This window comes from Eptesicus fuscus, chromosome 22 (genome assembly GCF_027574615.1).
Source record: "Eptesicus fuscus isolate TK198812 chromosome 22, DD_ASM_mEF_20220401, whole genome shotgun sequence".
NCBI lineage: Eukaryota > Metazoa > Chordata > Mammalia > Chiroptera > Vespertilionidae > Eptesicus > Eptesicus fuscus.
Genome location: NC_072494.1, coordinates 28,514,732 through 28,534,537, shown reverse-complemented (window position 1 = coordinate 28,534,537; position 19,806 = coordinate 28,514,732). Strand labels below are relative to the sequence as shown.

The 19,806-nt window shown below is 44.9% G+C and overlaps 1 protein-coding gene across 6 annotated transcripts in view; it reads right to left on the bottom strand.

Moving 5' to 3' along the window:
• Positions 1 to 19,806, bottom strand: part of PTPN14 (protein tyrosine phosphatase non-receptor type 14) — a 153,148-nt gene that overhangs the window by 60,637 nt on the left and 72,705 nt on the right. For all 6 annotated transcript variants that reach the window (XM_028152199.2, XM_028152202.2, XM_028152201.2 and 3 more), the window contains one exon: positions 16,263 to 16,432. In XM_028152199.2, coding sequence (XP_028008000.2) covers positions 16,263 to 16,432 — 170 coding nt within the window. The remainder of the gene's footprint in view (positions 1 to 16,262; positions 16,433 to 19,806) is intronic.

Sequence of the window (19,806 nt, the reverse complement as noted above, 5' to 3'; positions counted from 1 at the left end):
TGAAGGAAGTGAGGAGCTGGCCATGTGGGTATTTGGGGAAAGAATGCATACTTCAGCAGATATAAGGGTCTGCAGGAAAGCGTGTGGTGGGCTGTTGGAGAATGTCAAGGAAGCCATTGTAGCTTGAAGTTCAGATATTTGTAAGGGACCATCTACTTTTCCCTAATAGACTGGAAATCCCATTCAGGACAGGAGTGACATCTTATCCTCTCTGCATTTTACAATGTGCCTTCTACTTAGGAAAGACTGTGTTCAATGAATGCCCAGAAGTGAGTCTCCAAGGCAGAGGGGAGAAAGGAAGAGGGAGATGCTTCAAGAACTGGCAAGGAACAGAGGGAGGGCCGAGAAACCCAGGTGCCAAGCAACAAAGAATACGACCAGTCAGACAAGTAAGGAGGGTTTGTGGAAGGAAGTAGAAGGCCTTAAGGAAGATAGAGCCTTGCAGTGCTTCAAATGCCTCTGAATGTTGGTCTCTGCCTTCTAGGCAATGGTTAGCCATTAAACATTTTTGATAAAAGGACCATGATGAAGCAACAACCCTTAAGAAAGACGCTGAGAGTCGGTACGTACACCCTAATAAGCAGATGGATAGTAGAGATACAAGTCATGAGGCCAGATAATAATAGTGCCAGGCACTGTAAAGCATGCCTTTCCATTTACTAACCAGTTTCATCCTCAGCAGATCTTTCTGTTCATGAAGAGACTGAGTCTTAGGGAGGATAAATAACCCATCCAAGGGCACGCGGAGAGCAAGTGGTGGAGCTAGAATTCAAAGCCAAGTCTGCCTGACCCAAAGCCTGTGCTCTCTCCACCAAGCCATGTGTTTCAGGCCAGAGGTAAGAGCAGAAAGCAGGGCGGAATCGGCTGGAATGGATTTGAATGGAAAGTGGAGCTGCAGAGTGTTCCACGTGTGTGGATGCTGCAGCCACGCCGTGTAAGTTCCTATCACAGCTCTGTCACTTACTCACAGGGTGATCCTGGGCAAGTTACTCAACGACTCTGTGTCTGTTTCCTATTCTGTAAAATCAGGGAGATAACGGCACTAACTCTAAGCGTTGTTGTAAGGACTAAATGACATAACACATAGAAAGAGCTTAGAATTATGCCCTGCCATAAAGGACTCAATAAATGTTAGTAGTCATCCATATTATTAACATTAAGAAAGATCATTAATCCCAACTAAGTGCTTGCTTTTGTGTTTACGGACGTGTCCTGAGGGGCTCAAACGTGAATAATGAATTCAATATAGGGGGCAGAGGAAACCAAGATCAAGTACCTAAGGTGTTTCAGCCTTAAAATCTGCTTTTCATTTTTCTGGGAGTAATAAAACTTTCGGAGAACTGTTGTGTAAAACACACTCAGCAGAAATGAGTACGCTCGTCAAGGCCATGTGCAAGAATGGCCATAGGATATATACTAGAACGTCCTCAATACATGTACTAGAAATGGGAACAGCAGCACAGTTCATAACAGTTCCAAAATGGAAGCAATCCAATGACCTTCAACAATGGAATGGGGAAACTAGTCAATTCCTGTGGGGGAATATTACGAAGCAGTGAAGGGGGCGGGGTGAAGTGGTGGCTGGAGTGTGTTAAGTGGAGGATGTGAGTGACTATGGGACACACGCCAGACGCAGACACAAGGTGGTCTGCAAAGACGCAGCTCAAGCTCCGATCACGCTGGTTTCTTTTAGGAGACATCGGAGTTATTGAATTGTGATGTCCTTTGTCATTACCAAGTTCTGGGTTTCTTCAATGAAAACCTAAGAGGAGAATCTGTGCAATGCTCAAATGAGCCTAAGATTAGCTAATCTTCACAAGATTAGCAAACATGACTCTAAACGATTAAATACACATATATATTTCATTATCCACGACCAAAAGCTAGATTGATTCTCTCACTTATTTTAATGCTCTCTAACCCAATTACTGATACATTGGGTCAAGGGTAAAATGTTTCATGTGTCTGTGTGTGTGTGTGTGTGTGTGTGTGTGTGTGTGTGTGTGTGTTTCTAAGTAAAATGCAAGTATCACAGGATGACTCTCATTCAATTCTCTCATTCTTCTACAGATCATCAAAGCTCTAAATGGATTTCTAATTGTACTGTAGTTATAATTATACAATGTTACAAACTAGAATATAATCATATTAAATCAGAAAGGAAAAATACCTACTTTAGGGTACAACAGTTAAATAATTTCAGATGCCCTTTTAAAAATCAACCAGGTGTAAAGAATACAGCCTTCCTATATCTGGTATTTTCCAACTTCCTGTGGATAAACTACTTCCAAGCCAAATTTTTAAAAATAAGAGTGGAATATTTTTTGTGAAAAAATATCAGAGTATTAGCTCTCAGGATAACGCTTTCATACTCATAACAAGAGGGAACACATTAAATTATGGGCATGTGTGTGCACATGCATCTCAAACACAAAAATCTCTCAATTTATAGGAAGAAGGTAGTCACAGAAGTTTGTTTGGAAAATGAAGATACCTGCTATCCAGAAATGAACCTTTCTATCTTTCAATTTTTCGCAAATATATTGTGCTTCTGGTTAGTAGCTGGAATCAAGGATTCTATTAAACAGTATAAAAATAATGTCTTTATTTAAAAAAAAAACTGATCATGAAAAGAAATCTTAATGTTTTCACAATTTTGGAATTTTACTTGGCTGAAATTTTATTTTTCTCAATTTACCTTTGTTTCATCTTACCTTTACCTAAATGCAAGAGAAATCGACAAATCAGGGAATGGAAAGAGAATTACTGAAATCCAGTAATTCTCAGTTTTGAAAAATTCTCATGTTATAAAATTAAATCTAAAATTTCACAGCCTGGGGGACTAAAGAGGTCTCGTTTAAGATTTTAGGGTCCTAAAACAGCTGTTATGACTTTTTTTTTAAAAAAAGATGCACATGATGCTAAATTCTTATACAATAAACATATACCCTTATGTTTATATATGCACGTAAACATACATTATATTATGCATAATCTGTTATGCCTTATTAAAGTTTCACTGAAAGGCTTAAAGGTTGTATTCTGAAATAGAGGAAACACAACCCGACCAATTATCTCTGCAGAACCTTGGGTTAGTCCATTCTGTTCGTCCCATCACCACTACCCCCACTGAATATCTATTTTACTTACTTAGCAATTCTTTAATTCCTTCCCAGCTCCTCAAAATCCACCCTGAGAGTCTCTGACATCTGTTCCCTAACATCAAACACCAGCTGTAGCTGAAGGAACATCAGGATACAGTTGCATTCCACTGAACCAAAGGGAAGCGTACAAATCACCTGTAGGACTGATTGAAGCCAGATCAGATTCTGGACGTCAGTTCCAGAAACGGCATTTCTAAAGAATGCCACGGGCAATTCTGATACAGGCAGATTCAAGACCACACCTAAAGAATCAAAGGGCCCCCAATCCCTTAGTTGTTTTTTCTTTCACAATCATCGCTTACCAAGAGTCCATCATCTCCTTAAATAATCTTTCCCTGGAATCTGTTTACCTTCCTCAGACGACACCCTCTTCAAGATACAAGTTCTGCAAGATTAGCATCTGGTCAGCCTGGCCGCTCCTGCTGCAGCTCACCTGGCCTCCAGACCCTGAACAGCTGCTCTGACCATCTGGGAGGCTGGTGGCCAGGCCTGCCTTATCCAGTTTCCTCGCCCTCACCTGATAACCTCAGCAGTAAGCAGGACCGGCCTGGGCCCTCAGGACTGGATCTGCCCCCTTGCATGGGGCTGGGATGAGGGCAGGGCACCTCCTTAGGGAATACCTGGTTATGATTACCATAATTTTGGCAACTAAATTTTCTGGCTTAAATTCGTTTTTGCCACTCCATCTTTGGGAAGTGCCTGAGAGAGTAAGGGACAAATCTGAAGTCATCTTCAGCATCATCAAGTCCTTTGTCTTTTGAGGGCGATTTTGATTTCTGGAACTCATGAGTCGCTACCAAATCTGAACTCAACACGTTGAGTTCCTCCTGAAACAGGGTTTACAGTGATTTGGGCTCTGCACTAAGCCCCTGGGTGGCACTGTAATGTCTCCACTTGGCTAGGGCAAACTATTTCCCAGAATGCTCTTCAAGGGGACGTTTTCAGTTAGTGACAACCAGGAGTGATTCTTCTACCCGGTGACTCCCACCTACCTGCACAGCTTCCTAAGGAATGCAGCAATTTCCCCAATACCTTCTGATATGCCTTTTGCACTTAAAAAAAAAAACAAGCACTATTTGATCACCTGCTATGATAGGTGCTTTCTGAATTCATCCTCCTTAGTAGCCATGCTGGTCTTTTCTCCTGACTATCACACTAAGGATGAGTTTGGGGGATCTACAGAGCCTGACCAAGAAACAAATACTGAGAGACAGGTCTTCCCACTTCAGGGCTGTGCTCCTACCACAGCTGAGTTTTGTCTTTGAACTACACTTTATTCCTAGCTATTGTTTTCCTTGACAATTAGGCTGAATACCAGTTCTTTGCTGACTCCATCGATCATTCACAACAGACAACACAGTCGAGCAGATGCATTACTCGCATTCAAATGTTTCCGTCAGCACCCGTCTTTTCACAGTTGGTCATTGATTTCAAGGATCCAAATGACTGACCTTTCCGAGTTTCCCTCAGACCTATGGGGTTCACTCTTCAGTTATCATCATACACGTCTTCTACCTTCTTCCGAACGTATGTCCTGGCCAAAAAAAAGTCTGTCTCCAACACTGCATCATCTCCATGATTTCCTATGAAAGCATCATGTGTCTGACTTGCCTTTCAGCTAAAGTTGACGTGAAATTTGCCGGACTGGACTCTGAAAAACGCTGACACACGTTTATGCTGGCGACACCTCCACTCACTCTCCCCCAGCTGCAGGCCCAAGAGTGACAGGCTGACCTTGAGAGAGAGTGCGGCTAGAACCTGTTGCAACAGGTCCCCTCTATGACTCCCTCCTCCTCTACGTTCACGAGCTAGAACTACACCATTATTATTATTCCACAGTCACACCCGGTAACTTGACACTGGCGGACACCTTCCCAGTGTGTATTTCCAATGTCTCCATTTCCCACCCTTCTGAAGGGCTTAGTGTCACCTGAAAGCCTGGCACGTTCCCTCCGTGCCCAGGGCTGCGGATCACCGATAAAAACGTTAAAGAAAACCCATCTTAGCTCCCATCTCCACATAATGCTCGCTATTTAAAGACGGTTCAAAGAAGCGCCTGTTTTCCCCTACCCTTTGTTTCTTCTGTCTCAACGACTTCCTTCCCCCCTTTGACAAAACTCATCCCTTCCAGTTCCACGGCCTGTCTCTTTGGTGTGGCAGGGGAAGGGAGGGGCGGGTGGGCACAGGCTTTTGGGAAGTTTCAGTAAATCGTCTCTCTGGGCTTTCCCACGTCACAGGCTTGGTTCCCTTAAAGCCAACCATTCCAGTACCGGCTGTGTGGCTGTGGGCAATGTCCCTTTCCCTCCCTGGTTCTCAGTATCTTCATCTATAAAATAAAGCAACTGGCCTTTGTAATCTGTGGTGTCCCGCGTCCAGATAGAAAAACGGAAAGTAGACCTTAATCTGTCTTGATAGATGGCAAACTGTACTTTCTCAAAAAGGCTGTGTTGTTGAAGATTTGTGATTTCTTTTTTTTTTTTTGGGGGGGGGTTTGTTTGTTGTTGTTGTTTTGCCTACAGGACATATGGTACCCCTCTGGTGGATGGAACTTTTCATAGATAATCGGAGATGATGCAGATATTGAAATAAGTGAAGAGGAAATCTGAAAACCTTGAGCCACATCTCTGCCACGTAAAGTACAGGGACGTGTCACTGGGCACTCTGGAGTGATTTCACATAGAAGCCCAGTTTTCCAACGGACTGAGGGAAATGACACATCCAGTTGTACCATCTGCGGTCTTTGCAGGCGGCTGTGTGAAGCCAGCTGGACTCTGAGTGGCATCCATCTAACGGAGCCAGCGAGGGAGGGGTAGACCCAGGGCTGAGAAGCACTTTAAGTTATGTGTGCAGGTGTCAGAGGTCACCACCTAAATGCCCGCAGGGCCGTGCGGTCTCAGGAAGGAGTCAACGCTGCTGACTGCCCATCACTGTGGGGCGCTGGGGACCTGGGGCAAACTAGACAGTATATGCCTATCTATGAAGCATCCAAATTCAATTCTTTGAAAATAGTCCAGGTGAAATGAAACCACCTACAGACCAGAATCAGCCCTCATGGGACCAGTTTATAATCTCTGACTTTACAGGTAGGTACTCTAGTCCTCTGATTTCTCTGCACTTCAACAGAATCTAAACTTGCTACTCTGCTAAAGCTGGAGAGAGGGGGCACGACGGGATGTTTTTCTCTGGCAACGTAATATAAAAGATTCCATTTATTTAATGGATGAAACCTCTACTTATAACAAAACTTTTTTTTAAACAATCCTATTTTTATTGATTTCAGAGAGAAAAGGAAAGGGAGAGAGAGAGAGAGATACAAACATCAATGGTGAGAGAGAATCATTGATTGGCTGCCTCCTGCACACCCCCTTCTAGGGATCGAGCCCACAACCCGGGCATGTGCCCTGACCTGGAATCGAACCACGACCTCCTGGTTCATGGGCCTATACTCAACCACTAAGCCACACCAGTTGGGCAAAAACAATCCTTTTTTAAGAGAATAAAAATAGTGCCCACCCTGTTTTCCTAGGGCCCCAGTAAGGACTATCACTGAGGATATGTAGTATAGCAGCTACCCAGAAATGCCAGCCGCTACCATCATTACTATTACTACACTGCGCCGGGTGATGGAATGTAGTTCTTCCACAGAACCACAGAGAATCATAATATCCTCAGGCTGGGGAGGGTTAGGTCTTGTATTGGTCAGACAACAGCCATACCAGAACGCACAGAAAAAGGATTCTGTGCATTCTAGCTCCTGCTGCCACTCAAGCACTGTGGACCAGTTTAATGTGGGAATACACAGCACATCTGTCAATTTCCTTCCCCACCCACTTCGCTCCAATTCAAGGTCCCAGCACTGAGATTCCAGGAATAATGTGGAACAAAGAATTCTAGAACATCTACTCCCTATGCCTCCTCTCCCCCCAAGGTGTGTTTTTTTTAAAAAAAATCCATTATTGAAATTAACACGCCATTCCCAATCCCACCCATTATAATGATACCCCTCCAAATTCTAAGAATCCCTTATAAGGCAGTGGATGTCTTTTAAAAATTCAGAAAGCATAGCTGGCATGCTTCGACATGACAAAACACCTTCCCACAGCTCCTGTTTGTTTTTCCCCTCTCCCCACCCCTCGGCTGAAGGTAAACACGGCTGTGTGGGATCATCACGTTCTACTCAGCTTTTGCATACATAGAATAATCTAAATTTTTAATCCATGCTCTACTCTAAACCTTTATCATTCCATGGGTCGAATGTGGAATCATTTGGAATCGATGAGTGAGTAAATGAACAAATGAATGAATGTATCTTTGAAAATCAAGGAATACACGTGGATAAAATTAATACCCTGGCTTAAGAAATTGTTATTTTCAGAATGGCTCAACAGAAACGCATGATTCTGTATGCTTTTGAGCAGTTCTGAATAGATCACCAAATACTAGTAAACACACACTAACCATCTGATCAGAAATGAGATCATTTTAACACTTTAAAGGCAAAGGTGTTTTTAGAAGTACTACTTTGCCTAATTATTTAAAAAAACACACACGTTGCTTTACTATTTAAAACAGAAGTATATTTTGCTTTTTATAAAGGGTGAACATCAAATGTCAGATGCATGGAAAACCCTAACATTGCATGAAAGCTCCCTTTGAAACATAAATGTCCCTGATGTATTATTTCCTTGTGAAATTCTGATTTTTCCCTTCATTGACAGGGCACCTGAAGAATAATGTCAACTGCTAGTACTCAAGGATACTGATTTATTTTACTCTTTGTTTTCTCTCCCCTAAAGGGAGCGAATACCAAAGCAACACCCAGGTTAGGTTTAAAGGTTAACTTCATTTTATTTGTCTACACCTCACTGCTCTAGAGCCGTGGGTTGCCTACACAACTCCCTACCTCCCTGCATGTTTTGCAAACTGTAGCTTCTTCCTGGGGGGGCAGGAGGGGGAGAAAGCAGCAGCTCCATACATTGGGAAGGCTCGCACCCCGAAGCAGGCCTGGCACTCAGGTGTGCTCTGGACTTAATTAAGACAGGTATAAACTCTGCGCGGTCCTCTTCTTTGCAGTAAGAAGTGAGAAAATCCTAATTGAGGATTGGGAAAAGCGAGTCCATCAGCTTCCCTACAGGAAGTTACGTTGGTTTTGTAACAGCTCCCCAGACTCTGTAGGATGTTCCAGTGAGTCAGGTCCAGGAGCGGAAATGGTTACCAGGGCCACATATCTAAGTCCATATTTGCATAGATAGGGAACATTTTCCTTTTGTTCCCCTGCAGGCTTTTTGTATTGACTTGGTCTCTTTGATCGCACCCATCAGATCCACCCAGCTGAGAGCAGCTCACAAGGCAACAACAACACAAGCGGAGGTGCATGAACAGAGGTGGGCCCACGGCTGTCCTGGGCAGGGCAGGCTCCATAACTTGCAGAGTCCAATGAAAAATTAAAATGCAGGGTCTGTTGTGCAAAAATTAAGAATTTCAAGAGGGCAACAGCAGAGATTAAGCCGGGCGCAGGGCCTCCCTGTGGAACTAAATGCAAATGCACGGGTCTCGGCCCATAGAGCTGGCCCAGGTCCTGGAAGACACTTGCCAGGCTCCCTGAGTTTCAGTAACCTTTAAGGACAAACTCAAATAAGTCTCCAATACATCAAACACTCGGACATGAAAGAAAAGCTGCCTGGAGATCCAGCTCTTTGGGGGAGCAGGAAAAGTGCTGAGGTCTGCTCATTCTTCCCCTCCTACTGACTAGCGAGATGCCCACCTTGCTTAATAAAGGTTGAAATCAAAAGCCAGGTAGATGGCAGCTACCATTTTTCACCGACTAACCTCCTTTGGGCAAGCCATTCTTCTTGCCTCCAAGATTGCTCTGTGGCTCACAGACAGCCATTTTCCTCCGTCATCTCATCACACATTACACGAACCACACAGAATCACGTTGGAGGTTAAGTCCTAGTATCAACAGAGTCTGAAAATATCTCAACTATCTGGCAGGCACAACCACGTCCTCAATCATCCACGGAGAGAGAACAAGCTCCCATTCACCAGATGGAGCTGCTCAGAAGGAGGGTCTGCGATGCTCAGCAGATTCTATCCTCCGCGGGAACTCCAACCGCCTGGGACTGGAAGGGAGTCCCTATTTCCCAGCCCACGGGGACACTTTAAATAGCCATTAAGATGGCATTTCAAAATAATAAAAGAACTCAAAGAACCGGAGGAACAGAATAAATGGTGCTGTAAAAGGAAATGGGGACATTACCATAATTAGAGCTTCTAAAAGGGACAGTCAACACTGGTTGGACGCAGACTTATTTCCAACAGCATTCAAGGCAGATGGCAAGAGCTTAAGTGGGGACAGCACCAGTATTTGAAAGAAAGGAACGATGAAGAAAGCCTTTGTATGATCTTTGGACTACCTCCTAAAACCTAGTTTATTAAAAAAAAAAAGTATATATTTATTCAAAACACCCTTCTGGCCTTTATGAGGATGCTAGGCTTCACCTCGTCTGGCTTGATGATCAATACACCATTGGGCCCTGGCTGGGTGGTTCAGCTGGTTGGAGCATCGTCCCATGCACCGAAAGGTTACGGGTTGGATCCCAGGTCAGGGCGCATACAGGAGGCAACAGATGGATGTTTCTCGATCTTTCCCTCTCTCCCTTCCTCTCTCTCTAGAAATCAAGAAAGCATACATATCCTTGGGTGAGGATTAAAACGTGTGTGTGTGTGTGTGTGTGTGTGTATAAATTATACACACACACACACACACACACACACACACACACACACATATATATATATATATTTGGCCCAAAAATGTAATTGGAAGAAAAGGGGGCCCCCATCATAATCTAAAAATGTAAGAACCTAACTCCTTTGCCATTCACCATCACAAAAAGATGCACACGCCCTCTTAATGGTGCAGTTTTCAATGTGGAAAGACACCTTTCCAGTGAGTTCTTCCCAGAGAGGAACGACATTTAACACTGAAGAATGTCCCCCATACAATCCCATACAGAGAGCAAGCATTTTTAAAATCTTCCCGGGAATGTGTGGGAGGCAGCCTGACCTAGCAGACTAGCACAGAGCGTCACTAGAGCCTGTGGGAGATGCACAGAAAACACGGGGGCAGCACCCACTAGCTGGAGGGAGCCTGGGACAGGTCCTGCAGACCAGGACTTCTGGCCAGATGCTGGGACCGTCCTTGGCGTGCGGAGTGGCTGCGCGGGTACAGCAACGGTTCCGCTGCTTTGCTTCTATACAGAGCTCCCCCCGAGGAGGGCGGGCAGTCCCACCTGAACGCCAGCCTGCAAACCCGTCCTGGAAAAGAAGGAAAGGTTATCTGCCCTCACACGGACAATTAAAAGCTCCTTTGCACGAGGCAAACATACCATTCCACGGTGAGCAATGCAAAGGCAAACACATTCTGGTACAAGAAAAATGTCCCAGAAGTAAATGTTTTTCAAACCATGCATGCATGGGGTCAGCAGCTTCGTTTTGAAGCCTAAATTCCCTCTTCAAACATGACTTTTTCGTTGAAAAGTTTTCTCTTTCATATTGGGAAAAAGAAAACACTCAAGAGGGACTTCCTTACTGGAGAAAGGCTTGGAAAAAGCCCAGAGCTAAACTCAAAGCAGTGATCTTGGCCAGGAGTTCCCTGGCTTCCCTTTGCTATTATTAAGTATCCTTCTGTTTGACTAAGAATTTCTCCACCTCTCACAAGCCATCTTTTTTCCTTCTGTGTCCAGAAAAAGCTGAAAACCATGTGTTTATAATGAGCCTGTTGCTATGCAAATGATTAAAACACATTACAAAAATCTTTCCTTTGAGTCAGGGGAAGATGAACTGCTAGTAAGAGTCCCTTTGCTGAACAGAAAAGCTGGCAACAAGAATATGAGAAGCTAAGCGAAATGGAAAAGAAAAAAAAAAAAAAAAACTATGATGGCCCCATCCCTTGAGTCATTTTAACCAAAGGTTTAGAAAAAATGAACATTTTTACAGCCCCAAGGTACTGTGTCTTACGGTTTGGAGTGGGGTTAACAAAATTTATTCTCAATCTCCTTAATTCCTATGGTTTCATGACTCACCCTCCATCTGTCTATGAGGGTATCCTTTTCACCAGTTTCTTCGCACTTCTGTAAGAGTATCAAGAGATTTCTTTTTCCTTGTATGTGTACTCCTATGTGTATTCTCCTTTTAATATCTTTTGTCTTCTCCTTCAATTATCACCTAAAACGAGGGCCTGAGTGGCTCATTTCTCCCCCAACTCAATCATAGTATCTTGGCCGATTTCCCTCACTTCTGAAGAGATTTGTTCTTCAAAAGGTATATCCAGGAGATGAGACACAGTATGTCAAAATTAACGTCAAAAAACAGAGCTTCTTAATTTTCTAATTTAAAAGAGATCTGGACTTGATCATTTCAATAAAGTCCATTGCTTTCTTAAACAGTTTGCAGCCAACAACATTCGCAAATTTTTGTTGTGTTGTTTTGTGTAGTCCATTTTTTTGTTGTTGTTGTTTTTAATCCTCACCTGAGGATCTTTTTTCCATTGATTTTTAGAGAGAGTGGAAGGGAAGGAGGGAGGGGAGGGAGGGAAGGAGGGGACAGAGAGAAAGAGAGAGAGAGACAGACAGAGACAGAGACAGAGAAAGATGAGAGATACCAATTGGTTGTGTGTTTGTATGTATCCCAACCAGGACCAGGGATCGAGCCTGCAACCGAGGTACGTGCCCTTGACCAGGAATCAAACCCATGACCCTTAGGTGCACGGGCCGACGCTCCAACCACTGAACCACACAGGCCAGGACTGTATAGTCTATTAATCTGCAAGTTTTCAAGGGAGGGATTATCTGGGGATAAGAAATGAAATACATGCCTTTTAACTATAACTTCCTTTCACCCCTATGGGTCTTAATATACATGGGTTGACACACACATCCAACTAACAGTTTACTTCTAAACTCTCTTTTCTTCCGAGAGGAGAAATGCTGGTCCTGAGGAATTCTATAGAACCTGCTTCCCTCTCAGAGAGAGGGAGCCAGACCATTGCAAACACGTGTTGGGGGAAAACAAGTTTGGTTGGCTCCAGACAAAGGCTTATTTTTTAAGCACAGATGGTTGAATGGTTGCCTCCTCCAACGGGTTTGCCCGCCGTGAAAGACAGATTTCTATTTCTAATCTATGCAAATATCTTTCTCTGTGGGCATCACAAAGACGAACTGTTTGGTGTCAGAAACGGCCTATCCCAGGTGCTCGCAGATGCCAAAGCCGATCTCCCACCTGAGAGGCCTGGAAACTGGAATAACAGCGGGTGGCTGCAGAGTTAGTCACTACCCTCCTCCTCCTGTGAGGATTCCTCTGGAACCCCGCCCCACCAGGCTGCTCTGCCTCAGGAGTTTCAACATGCAGATGGAACCCCAGATGCTTCTAAAACCTCCCGAAACTGCTCAGATTTCCGCTGCCCACCCCTCCCCCCCAACAGAGGCTCCTAATGACTCTGAGTAACATTCTCCACCTTGAATTCAGCTCATCTATTTGCCTCTAACATCAAACCCAGAAACCCTGAGCATCTAAAGATGCGATTCTGGCCGAAACCGGTTTGGCTCAGTGGATAGAGCGTCGGTTTGCGGACTGGAAGGTCCCAGGTTCAATTCCGGTCAAGGGCATGTACATTGGTTGCGGGCACATCCCCCGGTGGGGGGTATGCAGGAGGCAGCTGATCGATGTCTCTCTCTCATCAATGTTTCTAGCTCTCTATTCCTCTCCCTTCCTCTCTGTGAAAAATCAATAAAATATATATATTTTAAAAAAGATGCGATTCTGTCTAACCCATGTCTTCTTTATACTCTAGTCCAGTGATGGCGAACCTATGACACGTGTCAGCACTGACACGCGTAGCCATTTCTGATGACACTGAGGCGGCCGCATGCCGAGGATGAAACATTTGCTGCTCCTGAGGATGAAACATTTGCGAAATCATGTTTTTTCCTCAAAGTGACACACTACCCGAGTTATGCTCAGTTTTTTGGCGAAGTTTGACACACCAAGCTCAAAAGGTTGCCCATCGCTGCACTAGTCTATGAGCCTTCCACCCACGGTAGGTCTCACTGAATCACACCTGAGTCACTGTTGGGTGGCCCTCAACCTTCCCACGTGTATGTTAGACCCTTTTGCTTTCCTTTCTCACTCTATAAATTTTCCTTCCTGTACCTACAATCCTTCTCTTTTATTTCTCCATCTCCCCAGGTTAAGTCTTTGATTTGCTCTGACACCCCTTGAAGCATTCCAGTTCTAAGGCACCTGGGGGCAACAAAAATTCCTGAAATACACATATTCTCTCTCTCTCTCTCTCTCTCTCTCTCTCTCTCTCTCTCACACACACACACACACACACACACACACACACACTCCTCCTCATGCTAACCCAGCTCCTAACCTGAAGCATCCTTCACCATAAAAGGTTATATCAGAAACCTACATAGTTTAGTGCCAATGTTTGAGCCTAAATGTGTCCTCAAAGTGTTGCATTCTTTTCTTTGTTAGTTTTTCTGAGCAAATGGCAGTAATAGAGTTTGCTTCAGAATCTTGTGTTGGAAAACACTGTCCCTCCTTATCGAACTTTATCTTAAACGGACCAAGCTCACTGAGCAAAAAGGAATTCTAAAGGAAACGGAAAGACGTGCCCCCTAGTCCCCAGCCCCATTAACCAGCACCACCAAAAACTCTTACTCTTTACCTCAAATTTGAAGTGTCAACACTTTTTGCCTTGTTTCAGCTTAGGAATGCAAATATTGACAGCCAAATAATGCAGCGTTAAGTTTACTTACCTGGAAAATCTGAAACTACAAAGAACTTTAGACGTTAATTAATGTATTGATTCCCAAGTATGAACGAACATCAGAACCACCCGAGGAATTATTATTTTGAACAATACATCCTCCTGATCCCCGGCCTTAGACATTCCAATGCAGACTTCTGGTATAGCCCTAGAATCCATATTTATAATAAACACTCCGGGTACTTAGGATATAGCAGGCCCTGGTCTGTTTAAGCAACTGGTCTAGTCAACATCCCACCCCATATGACAGTCTCCTTCATTGGACACCTCATCACTACCTGCTCTGTGCCAGCAATTCCAGACACCAGGGACCTCGCCCTTCTCTATGTCTGCTTGCTCCACGCTTTTATGGACTTAACTATTAGAAACCATGTTCTTACGTTGAGCCAAGTAACCAAAGCCTTTCAATTCCTTGAACTTCACTATCAGCCCTAATTTTGTGTCCCAGAGCAGACACATAATTCCTTCCCCACAAGTCTTCATATATCCCAGGGCAGCCACCACACCCTCACAAGTCTTCACAAACTGATTTCTTTAACTTCTGAAAGCCCGATGCCCGAGTCCCTCGCCATTTCAACTGCTCCTCTGCAACAACAGACCCAACAGAGTAAGTCTGTCTAAAGTAGCAGCACTTGGTTTTTTTCTCACGGATGACTTTTTTCAATAGGCATTAATTTATAGCCCGTGTTTCAGTCTTGTTACTCATTGCCTTGCAGTTAATGGTCCGAGAGCCACGGATCGGCAAGTACTCATTAACCCAGTGCTATGTTCCTAACTGTGTAAGTACTCAGCAAGGATTCGTAAGCCAGCAGGAATTGTCCACATTTGAGGCGTAAATCATTCCTTGTACAGAAAGGGCTTAGCCCTAGCCGGTTTGGCTCAGTGGATTGAGCATTGGCCTGTGGACTGAAGGGTCCCAGGTTCGATTCTGGTCAAGGGCACATGCCCAGGTTGTGGGCTCGATCCCCAGTAGGGGGCATGTAAGAGGCAGCCGATCAATGACTCTCTCTTATCATTGATGTTTCTTCTCTCTCTCCCTCTCTCTTCCTCTCTGAAATCAATAAAAATATATTTTAAAAAAGGACTTCGATAAGTGAAATAACTTGAAAACAATGGATGGCAGTATACAACCAAGTGCTTCAAACGAATGGCACCTGAAAGACTGAACACAGGTTTCCTGGGTCGGACTGTGAGCTATCTCATGCCTCTGTTTACATAAAAACCACCTATTTAACAAGTTTTTTATAAAACAAAAAAAACAAAAAAAGATGGAAGCCATTACCTCAAAATGTATATATAAAAATGTCAAGTACATTCTATCTCAGAAAGTTAAAATCTAAGAAACCACACATGCACGCATCGAGTCGAACGCCACTTGCTCCTTTGTCTCAGCATGTCACTGGCCCTGCTGCCCACGCCCTCGGAATGCCATGATCCGGGGAAAAGGCAAAAATCAGAGAGTTCAAGCAATTCCTTTTATTACTGCAAATAACCACTGGACGAGATAACCCCCCCAACGAGGACAGTTTAATGGAAAACTCTTACCAATAAGTGAACTATACCACCACCAACAAAAATGCATTTGTTTCTTTCATAGAATCACAGACTATCAGAACTTGAGGAACTTATCCAAATCCCTCTCTTGACAGACGAGGGGAAATACCACTTCAAAGACGGCAGGTGATTCTCTCCAAGGTTCAGCAGCCAATGAGCAGGAGGAAGGGACCAATCCCCGGGTGGGTCTCCCCTCATTCACCCTCAGACAATCAAAACTCTTGTCCCCTCAACGTTTTCCTCAACTCTACTCCCATCTCCCAATACCCTCCCAACCCTCAAATCCAAAGTCTGAAGGCACGTTTTGTTTGGGGACATTTTGAGCGAAGGCATGGACTACCCAGTAAGTAGGAGGTCCATTTCTTTTATTAGATTCTGGCCTATTTTCCCCACAGCCTCCAATGAATACTGCCGTGCTGCTAGACACGAACTTCTACCTGACACAGGATCACTGCTGTCTTATGAGCATTGTAGGAAACAGTTGAGTCAGAGTTGGGAACATGAATTAAAACAAATATTCTAAAGCTGAAAAGCAAGTGGAAAAGAATCCCCATCTACTGCCCACTAAACACACGCACACGTGTACAACACACACACACACACACACACACACACACACCCTAGATGAACCAGCTCATGTCCTTCATCAGAAGCCTCGCTGCTCATCCACGCCCTGACACGGAATGCGGGGAAAATGCACCTACCTCGTGGCCTCCTGCTGAAGCCATGACACATTTGGCACGTAGAACATGACTCCGAAGAAAAGCAGAGGCTCATTAGCGAATTTGTCCAGATGTTTCTTCAGCGGTTTCTCCAGCTCCACCCATCGTGCTTGCTGGCTCTTGCTGAGAAACCAGAGGCCAAAGTAGTGCGTCTAGATAAAAGGGCAAAACAACATCAGTTCACGCTCACGAGGGCCTTCCCAAGACCACACAGGAAACGAGGCTCCCAGCCTCCCGGCCCCCCGCGGTTCCCCAGCCCATACACAAGCACTCAGCTGTCACTTTCTAACGTTGGGACGACTTAAAAAGAAACCACATGTACACATGTATTGTGATCGACACTGAGTATCCAGAGGCAGTATCCACACCCATTGCTGCTGTTTGCCTACGTGGGTGCCGATGCACCCGTGTCGGGGAGAGGGGGTGGTGCAGGGTGGGGACCTCGCCGACTTTTTCCTTAGATCTCAAGGCTGACTTTCCCGTGGCTCCTGGTGCCTCGCGCTCTCACACGGAACAGGCCGGCCAAGGCAAGCACAGTCCTTGCACCTGCTGCAAAGGAACCGATGACTCAACTCCTAGGACAAGACCTTCTGCTAACGGCCAGCTTCCACAGCGTGGAACGTTGTCATCCAGTCCCAGATTTTAACTGAAAATGGATTCACTCCTTTGGAGCTTTACTGGAGTCCTTCAAACCACACTGCCTGGGCCACTGCATTGTACGTGAACCGCGGCAAATCTCTCCCCCGCATCCAGCTTTCAGGGTGGTGGGGTCTCCTCTTGGCAGCTGCCACAGGGCCCCCGGTGGCTGTTCCTGGCCGATTATGGTGGGATTTGATGGATGAAAGTGAGGTTTCTCACCCTTGGACATGAAGCCTCACCCAGTTTAGTTGTGAACGACGTGCTCCATGATGAAAACGGGTGCTTTCAGGCATCCGATCCTGCCTTCCTATTAACTGATGCTCAGATTTCAGGATTAGCACAACAATCGCCAAAAAAACAGATCACTGCTTTTGAAGCCTTCTTTTCTATTTCAATTACAGCCTCGAATGCTGTACAGCACACCTGGAAAGCTACCTTCAAAAGCATGTTTTCAGGACGATGTTTCATTTCCAAAGGCATTCCTGGGCAGATGTTCCCCTGCCAGCTGGCCGCCCCCCTCCTCGATACTGTGGCTCACCGGGGCCACAGCGCTACCCAGGCCTGTGGGAAAGTTCTGCCTCGGACTTTACTGGAAAGCCAGACCTGGCCTCGCCTCCATACAGCTAGAGACCCAAAACCTCTACAGGGTGTTTTTAAATGATACTTTCAGGGGGGAGCAGTAATCTGATCCTATTTCCTCCAGGAGGTCCCCAAGGGCAAGTTCACACCAGAAGTCTATGCATTTCTCGAGCAAAGAAATGCCAACAAACAGAGCCAGAGCCAAGGTTCTATTTCTATCGACTCAGACAAACTGGCTTGCGTGAATTCCGACCCTATTGTTCCTCGCCCAGCTTCGGGGAGTCCGTGAGCTGTTCCAATGTGACCGATGACGGATGACATAGAGGAAGTGAAATGTGGCGGAGTTGAAGAAAACAGGCTCTGAAGTCACTCATCTCCCAGCTCTTGCACTCACTGCCTCAGGGACTGTGGCCAAGCTACGATGCCTCCTCCCGTCTCAGAGCTTCCTCATCTGTGAAATGGGGATGCTGACGACGCCTATCACCCACAGGCTCCTTGGGGTGTAAATGCGGTGATGCCGATCAACCGTGCGTGGGGCGCAGGGGGACACCTGTCAAGTAACCACTTCACAAATGTTGTCTTCTGCTGCTGTGGATGCTACTTCCACCATCATCATCCCTGGGAAGGAAAGCAGGCACGCCTCAAGAACCTTGTTCATCAGCTACCCCATGAACCACTGGCTCAGAAAACAGCAGTTGCCTGAACTAAATGAGAAAAGGCAAGCCAAAGTCAAAGCTGGAAAGCCTGTCTGTCAATCACACAGAAGTCTAAAAGGTGTAAGAGCCCTGGCCCGTGTGGCTCAGGTGGTTGGGCGTCATCCTGTGCACCACGAGATTGCCAGTTCCATTCCCAGTCAGGGCACATGCCCGGGTTTCAGGCTTAGGAGGCAGCCTACTGATGTCTCACTCTCACATCGATGTTTCTCTCTCTCTCCCTTTCCCTTCCTCTTTCTCTAAAAATCAATAAACACAAATAAAATAAAATAAAATAAAATAAAATAAAATAAAATAAAATAAAATAAATAAAATAAAATAAAATATGCAAGAAAAAAAATAGTCACAGAGCAGTGCCTCCCACAGGACTTCCTTCAGAGTCTCATTACAGACGTTGGTGGGACCCGGGCACATCACTCGGATGCTGTCCTGGGGGATCTATGATGGAGGCTCGGGTGAATCTTGAAGTGAGGTAACCTGGGTACTTAGAAAGCTGGGAAAGGGACCAAGGCGGTTCTGCATGATACTAAAATCCGTTAAGGAGCGCAGAGCCGTAGAAGGGCCGTTTGGATGGCCAGCGCTGAGTTTGCATAGAATAAATGAGGTAATATATGTAACCAGTAATGTGCTATGTAGTAAGTATTTTAGTTGGAAAAGAGCCCTTTTATAAGCATGGGTGGAGAAAGGGAGGGCAAACTTTACAGTTACTTTAACAGGCCGCCCATGATTTAGTGTCTTTTGCTCAAAGTAGTCTTGACTTTTGGGGGTATAATTTATGGGCCTCGCTTCAATCAGATGATAACACTCACTCAAATTAGTAACATTCAAATTATAAAGGGCCCTCAGTAACTGCATAAACAGTCTACGGTTGATTTTTCAAAAGGAATTTTTTTTAAAAAATTTGTTTCCTGCTCCTATGCTTTAATAAAGGCTAGTATTTTAAATTTCCTTTTCTCATTCCCATCCAGCCAATCATTAAACCAGACCTGATCTTCTCCCCCCCCAAAAAAAGCCTGAGACAGAATATTCCATAGAGTATACATACACACCCACACGCATGCACACACAGGTACGTACATTGAAAGGGGGGATGATGAGGTGCAAGAGAAATCATGGTAAGGTAACAGGGTTGAGCCATCATGGATAGCCCAGAACTCTAAATAACAAGGCAAACGACTTCGAATACAAAAAAGCACACCCTAATTCATGGCCCAAGATTTGTGCTGTTGTTGCAACACTTCCTTTTCCATAGGACACAGCATATTTCAGGGTGACTCGTTATGCATTTACCCAATAAAAAAAATTACAGAAAACTACTCAAAATATGGGGTTTCCAATGCAAGGTAGGATTGGATGAGACAGGTAACCTGCCGGACCCAGTTTCTACCTACTCACAGCCAGACAACCTAATTTTACAAGTGCTGAGTTCATTTGTCAAGTACAAAGCAACGTCCATTCATGAGCTCCCCCCATCCATACACTGTTCTGTGAAGCTATGCCCAGAGTAACCTCCTCCATGCCCACGCCAGCCCTCGTTCCTATGCCAGCCATAGTATCTGTGCTCTGGGGTATTCAGTAGAGGAGAAAAACCCGTC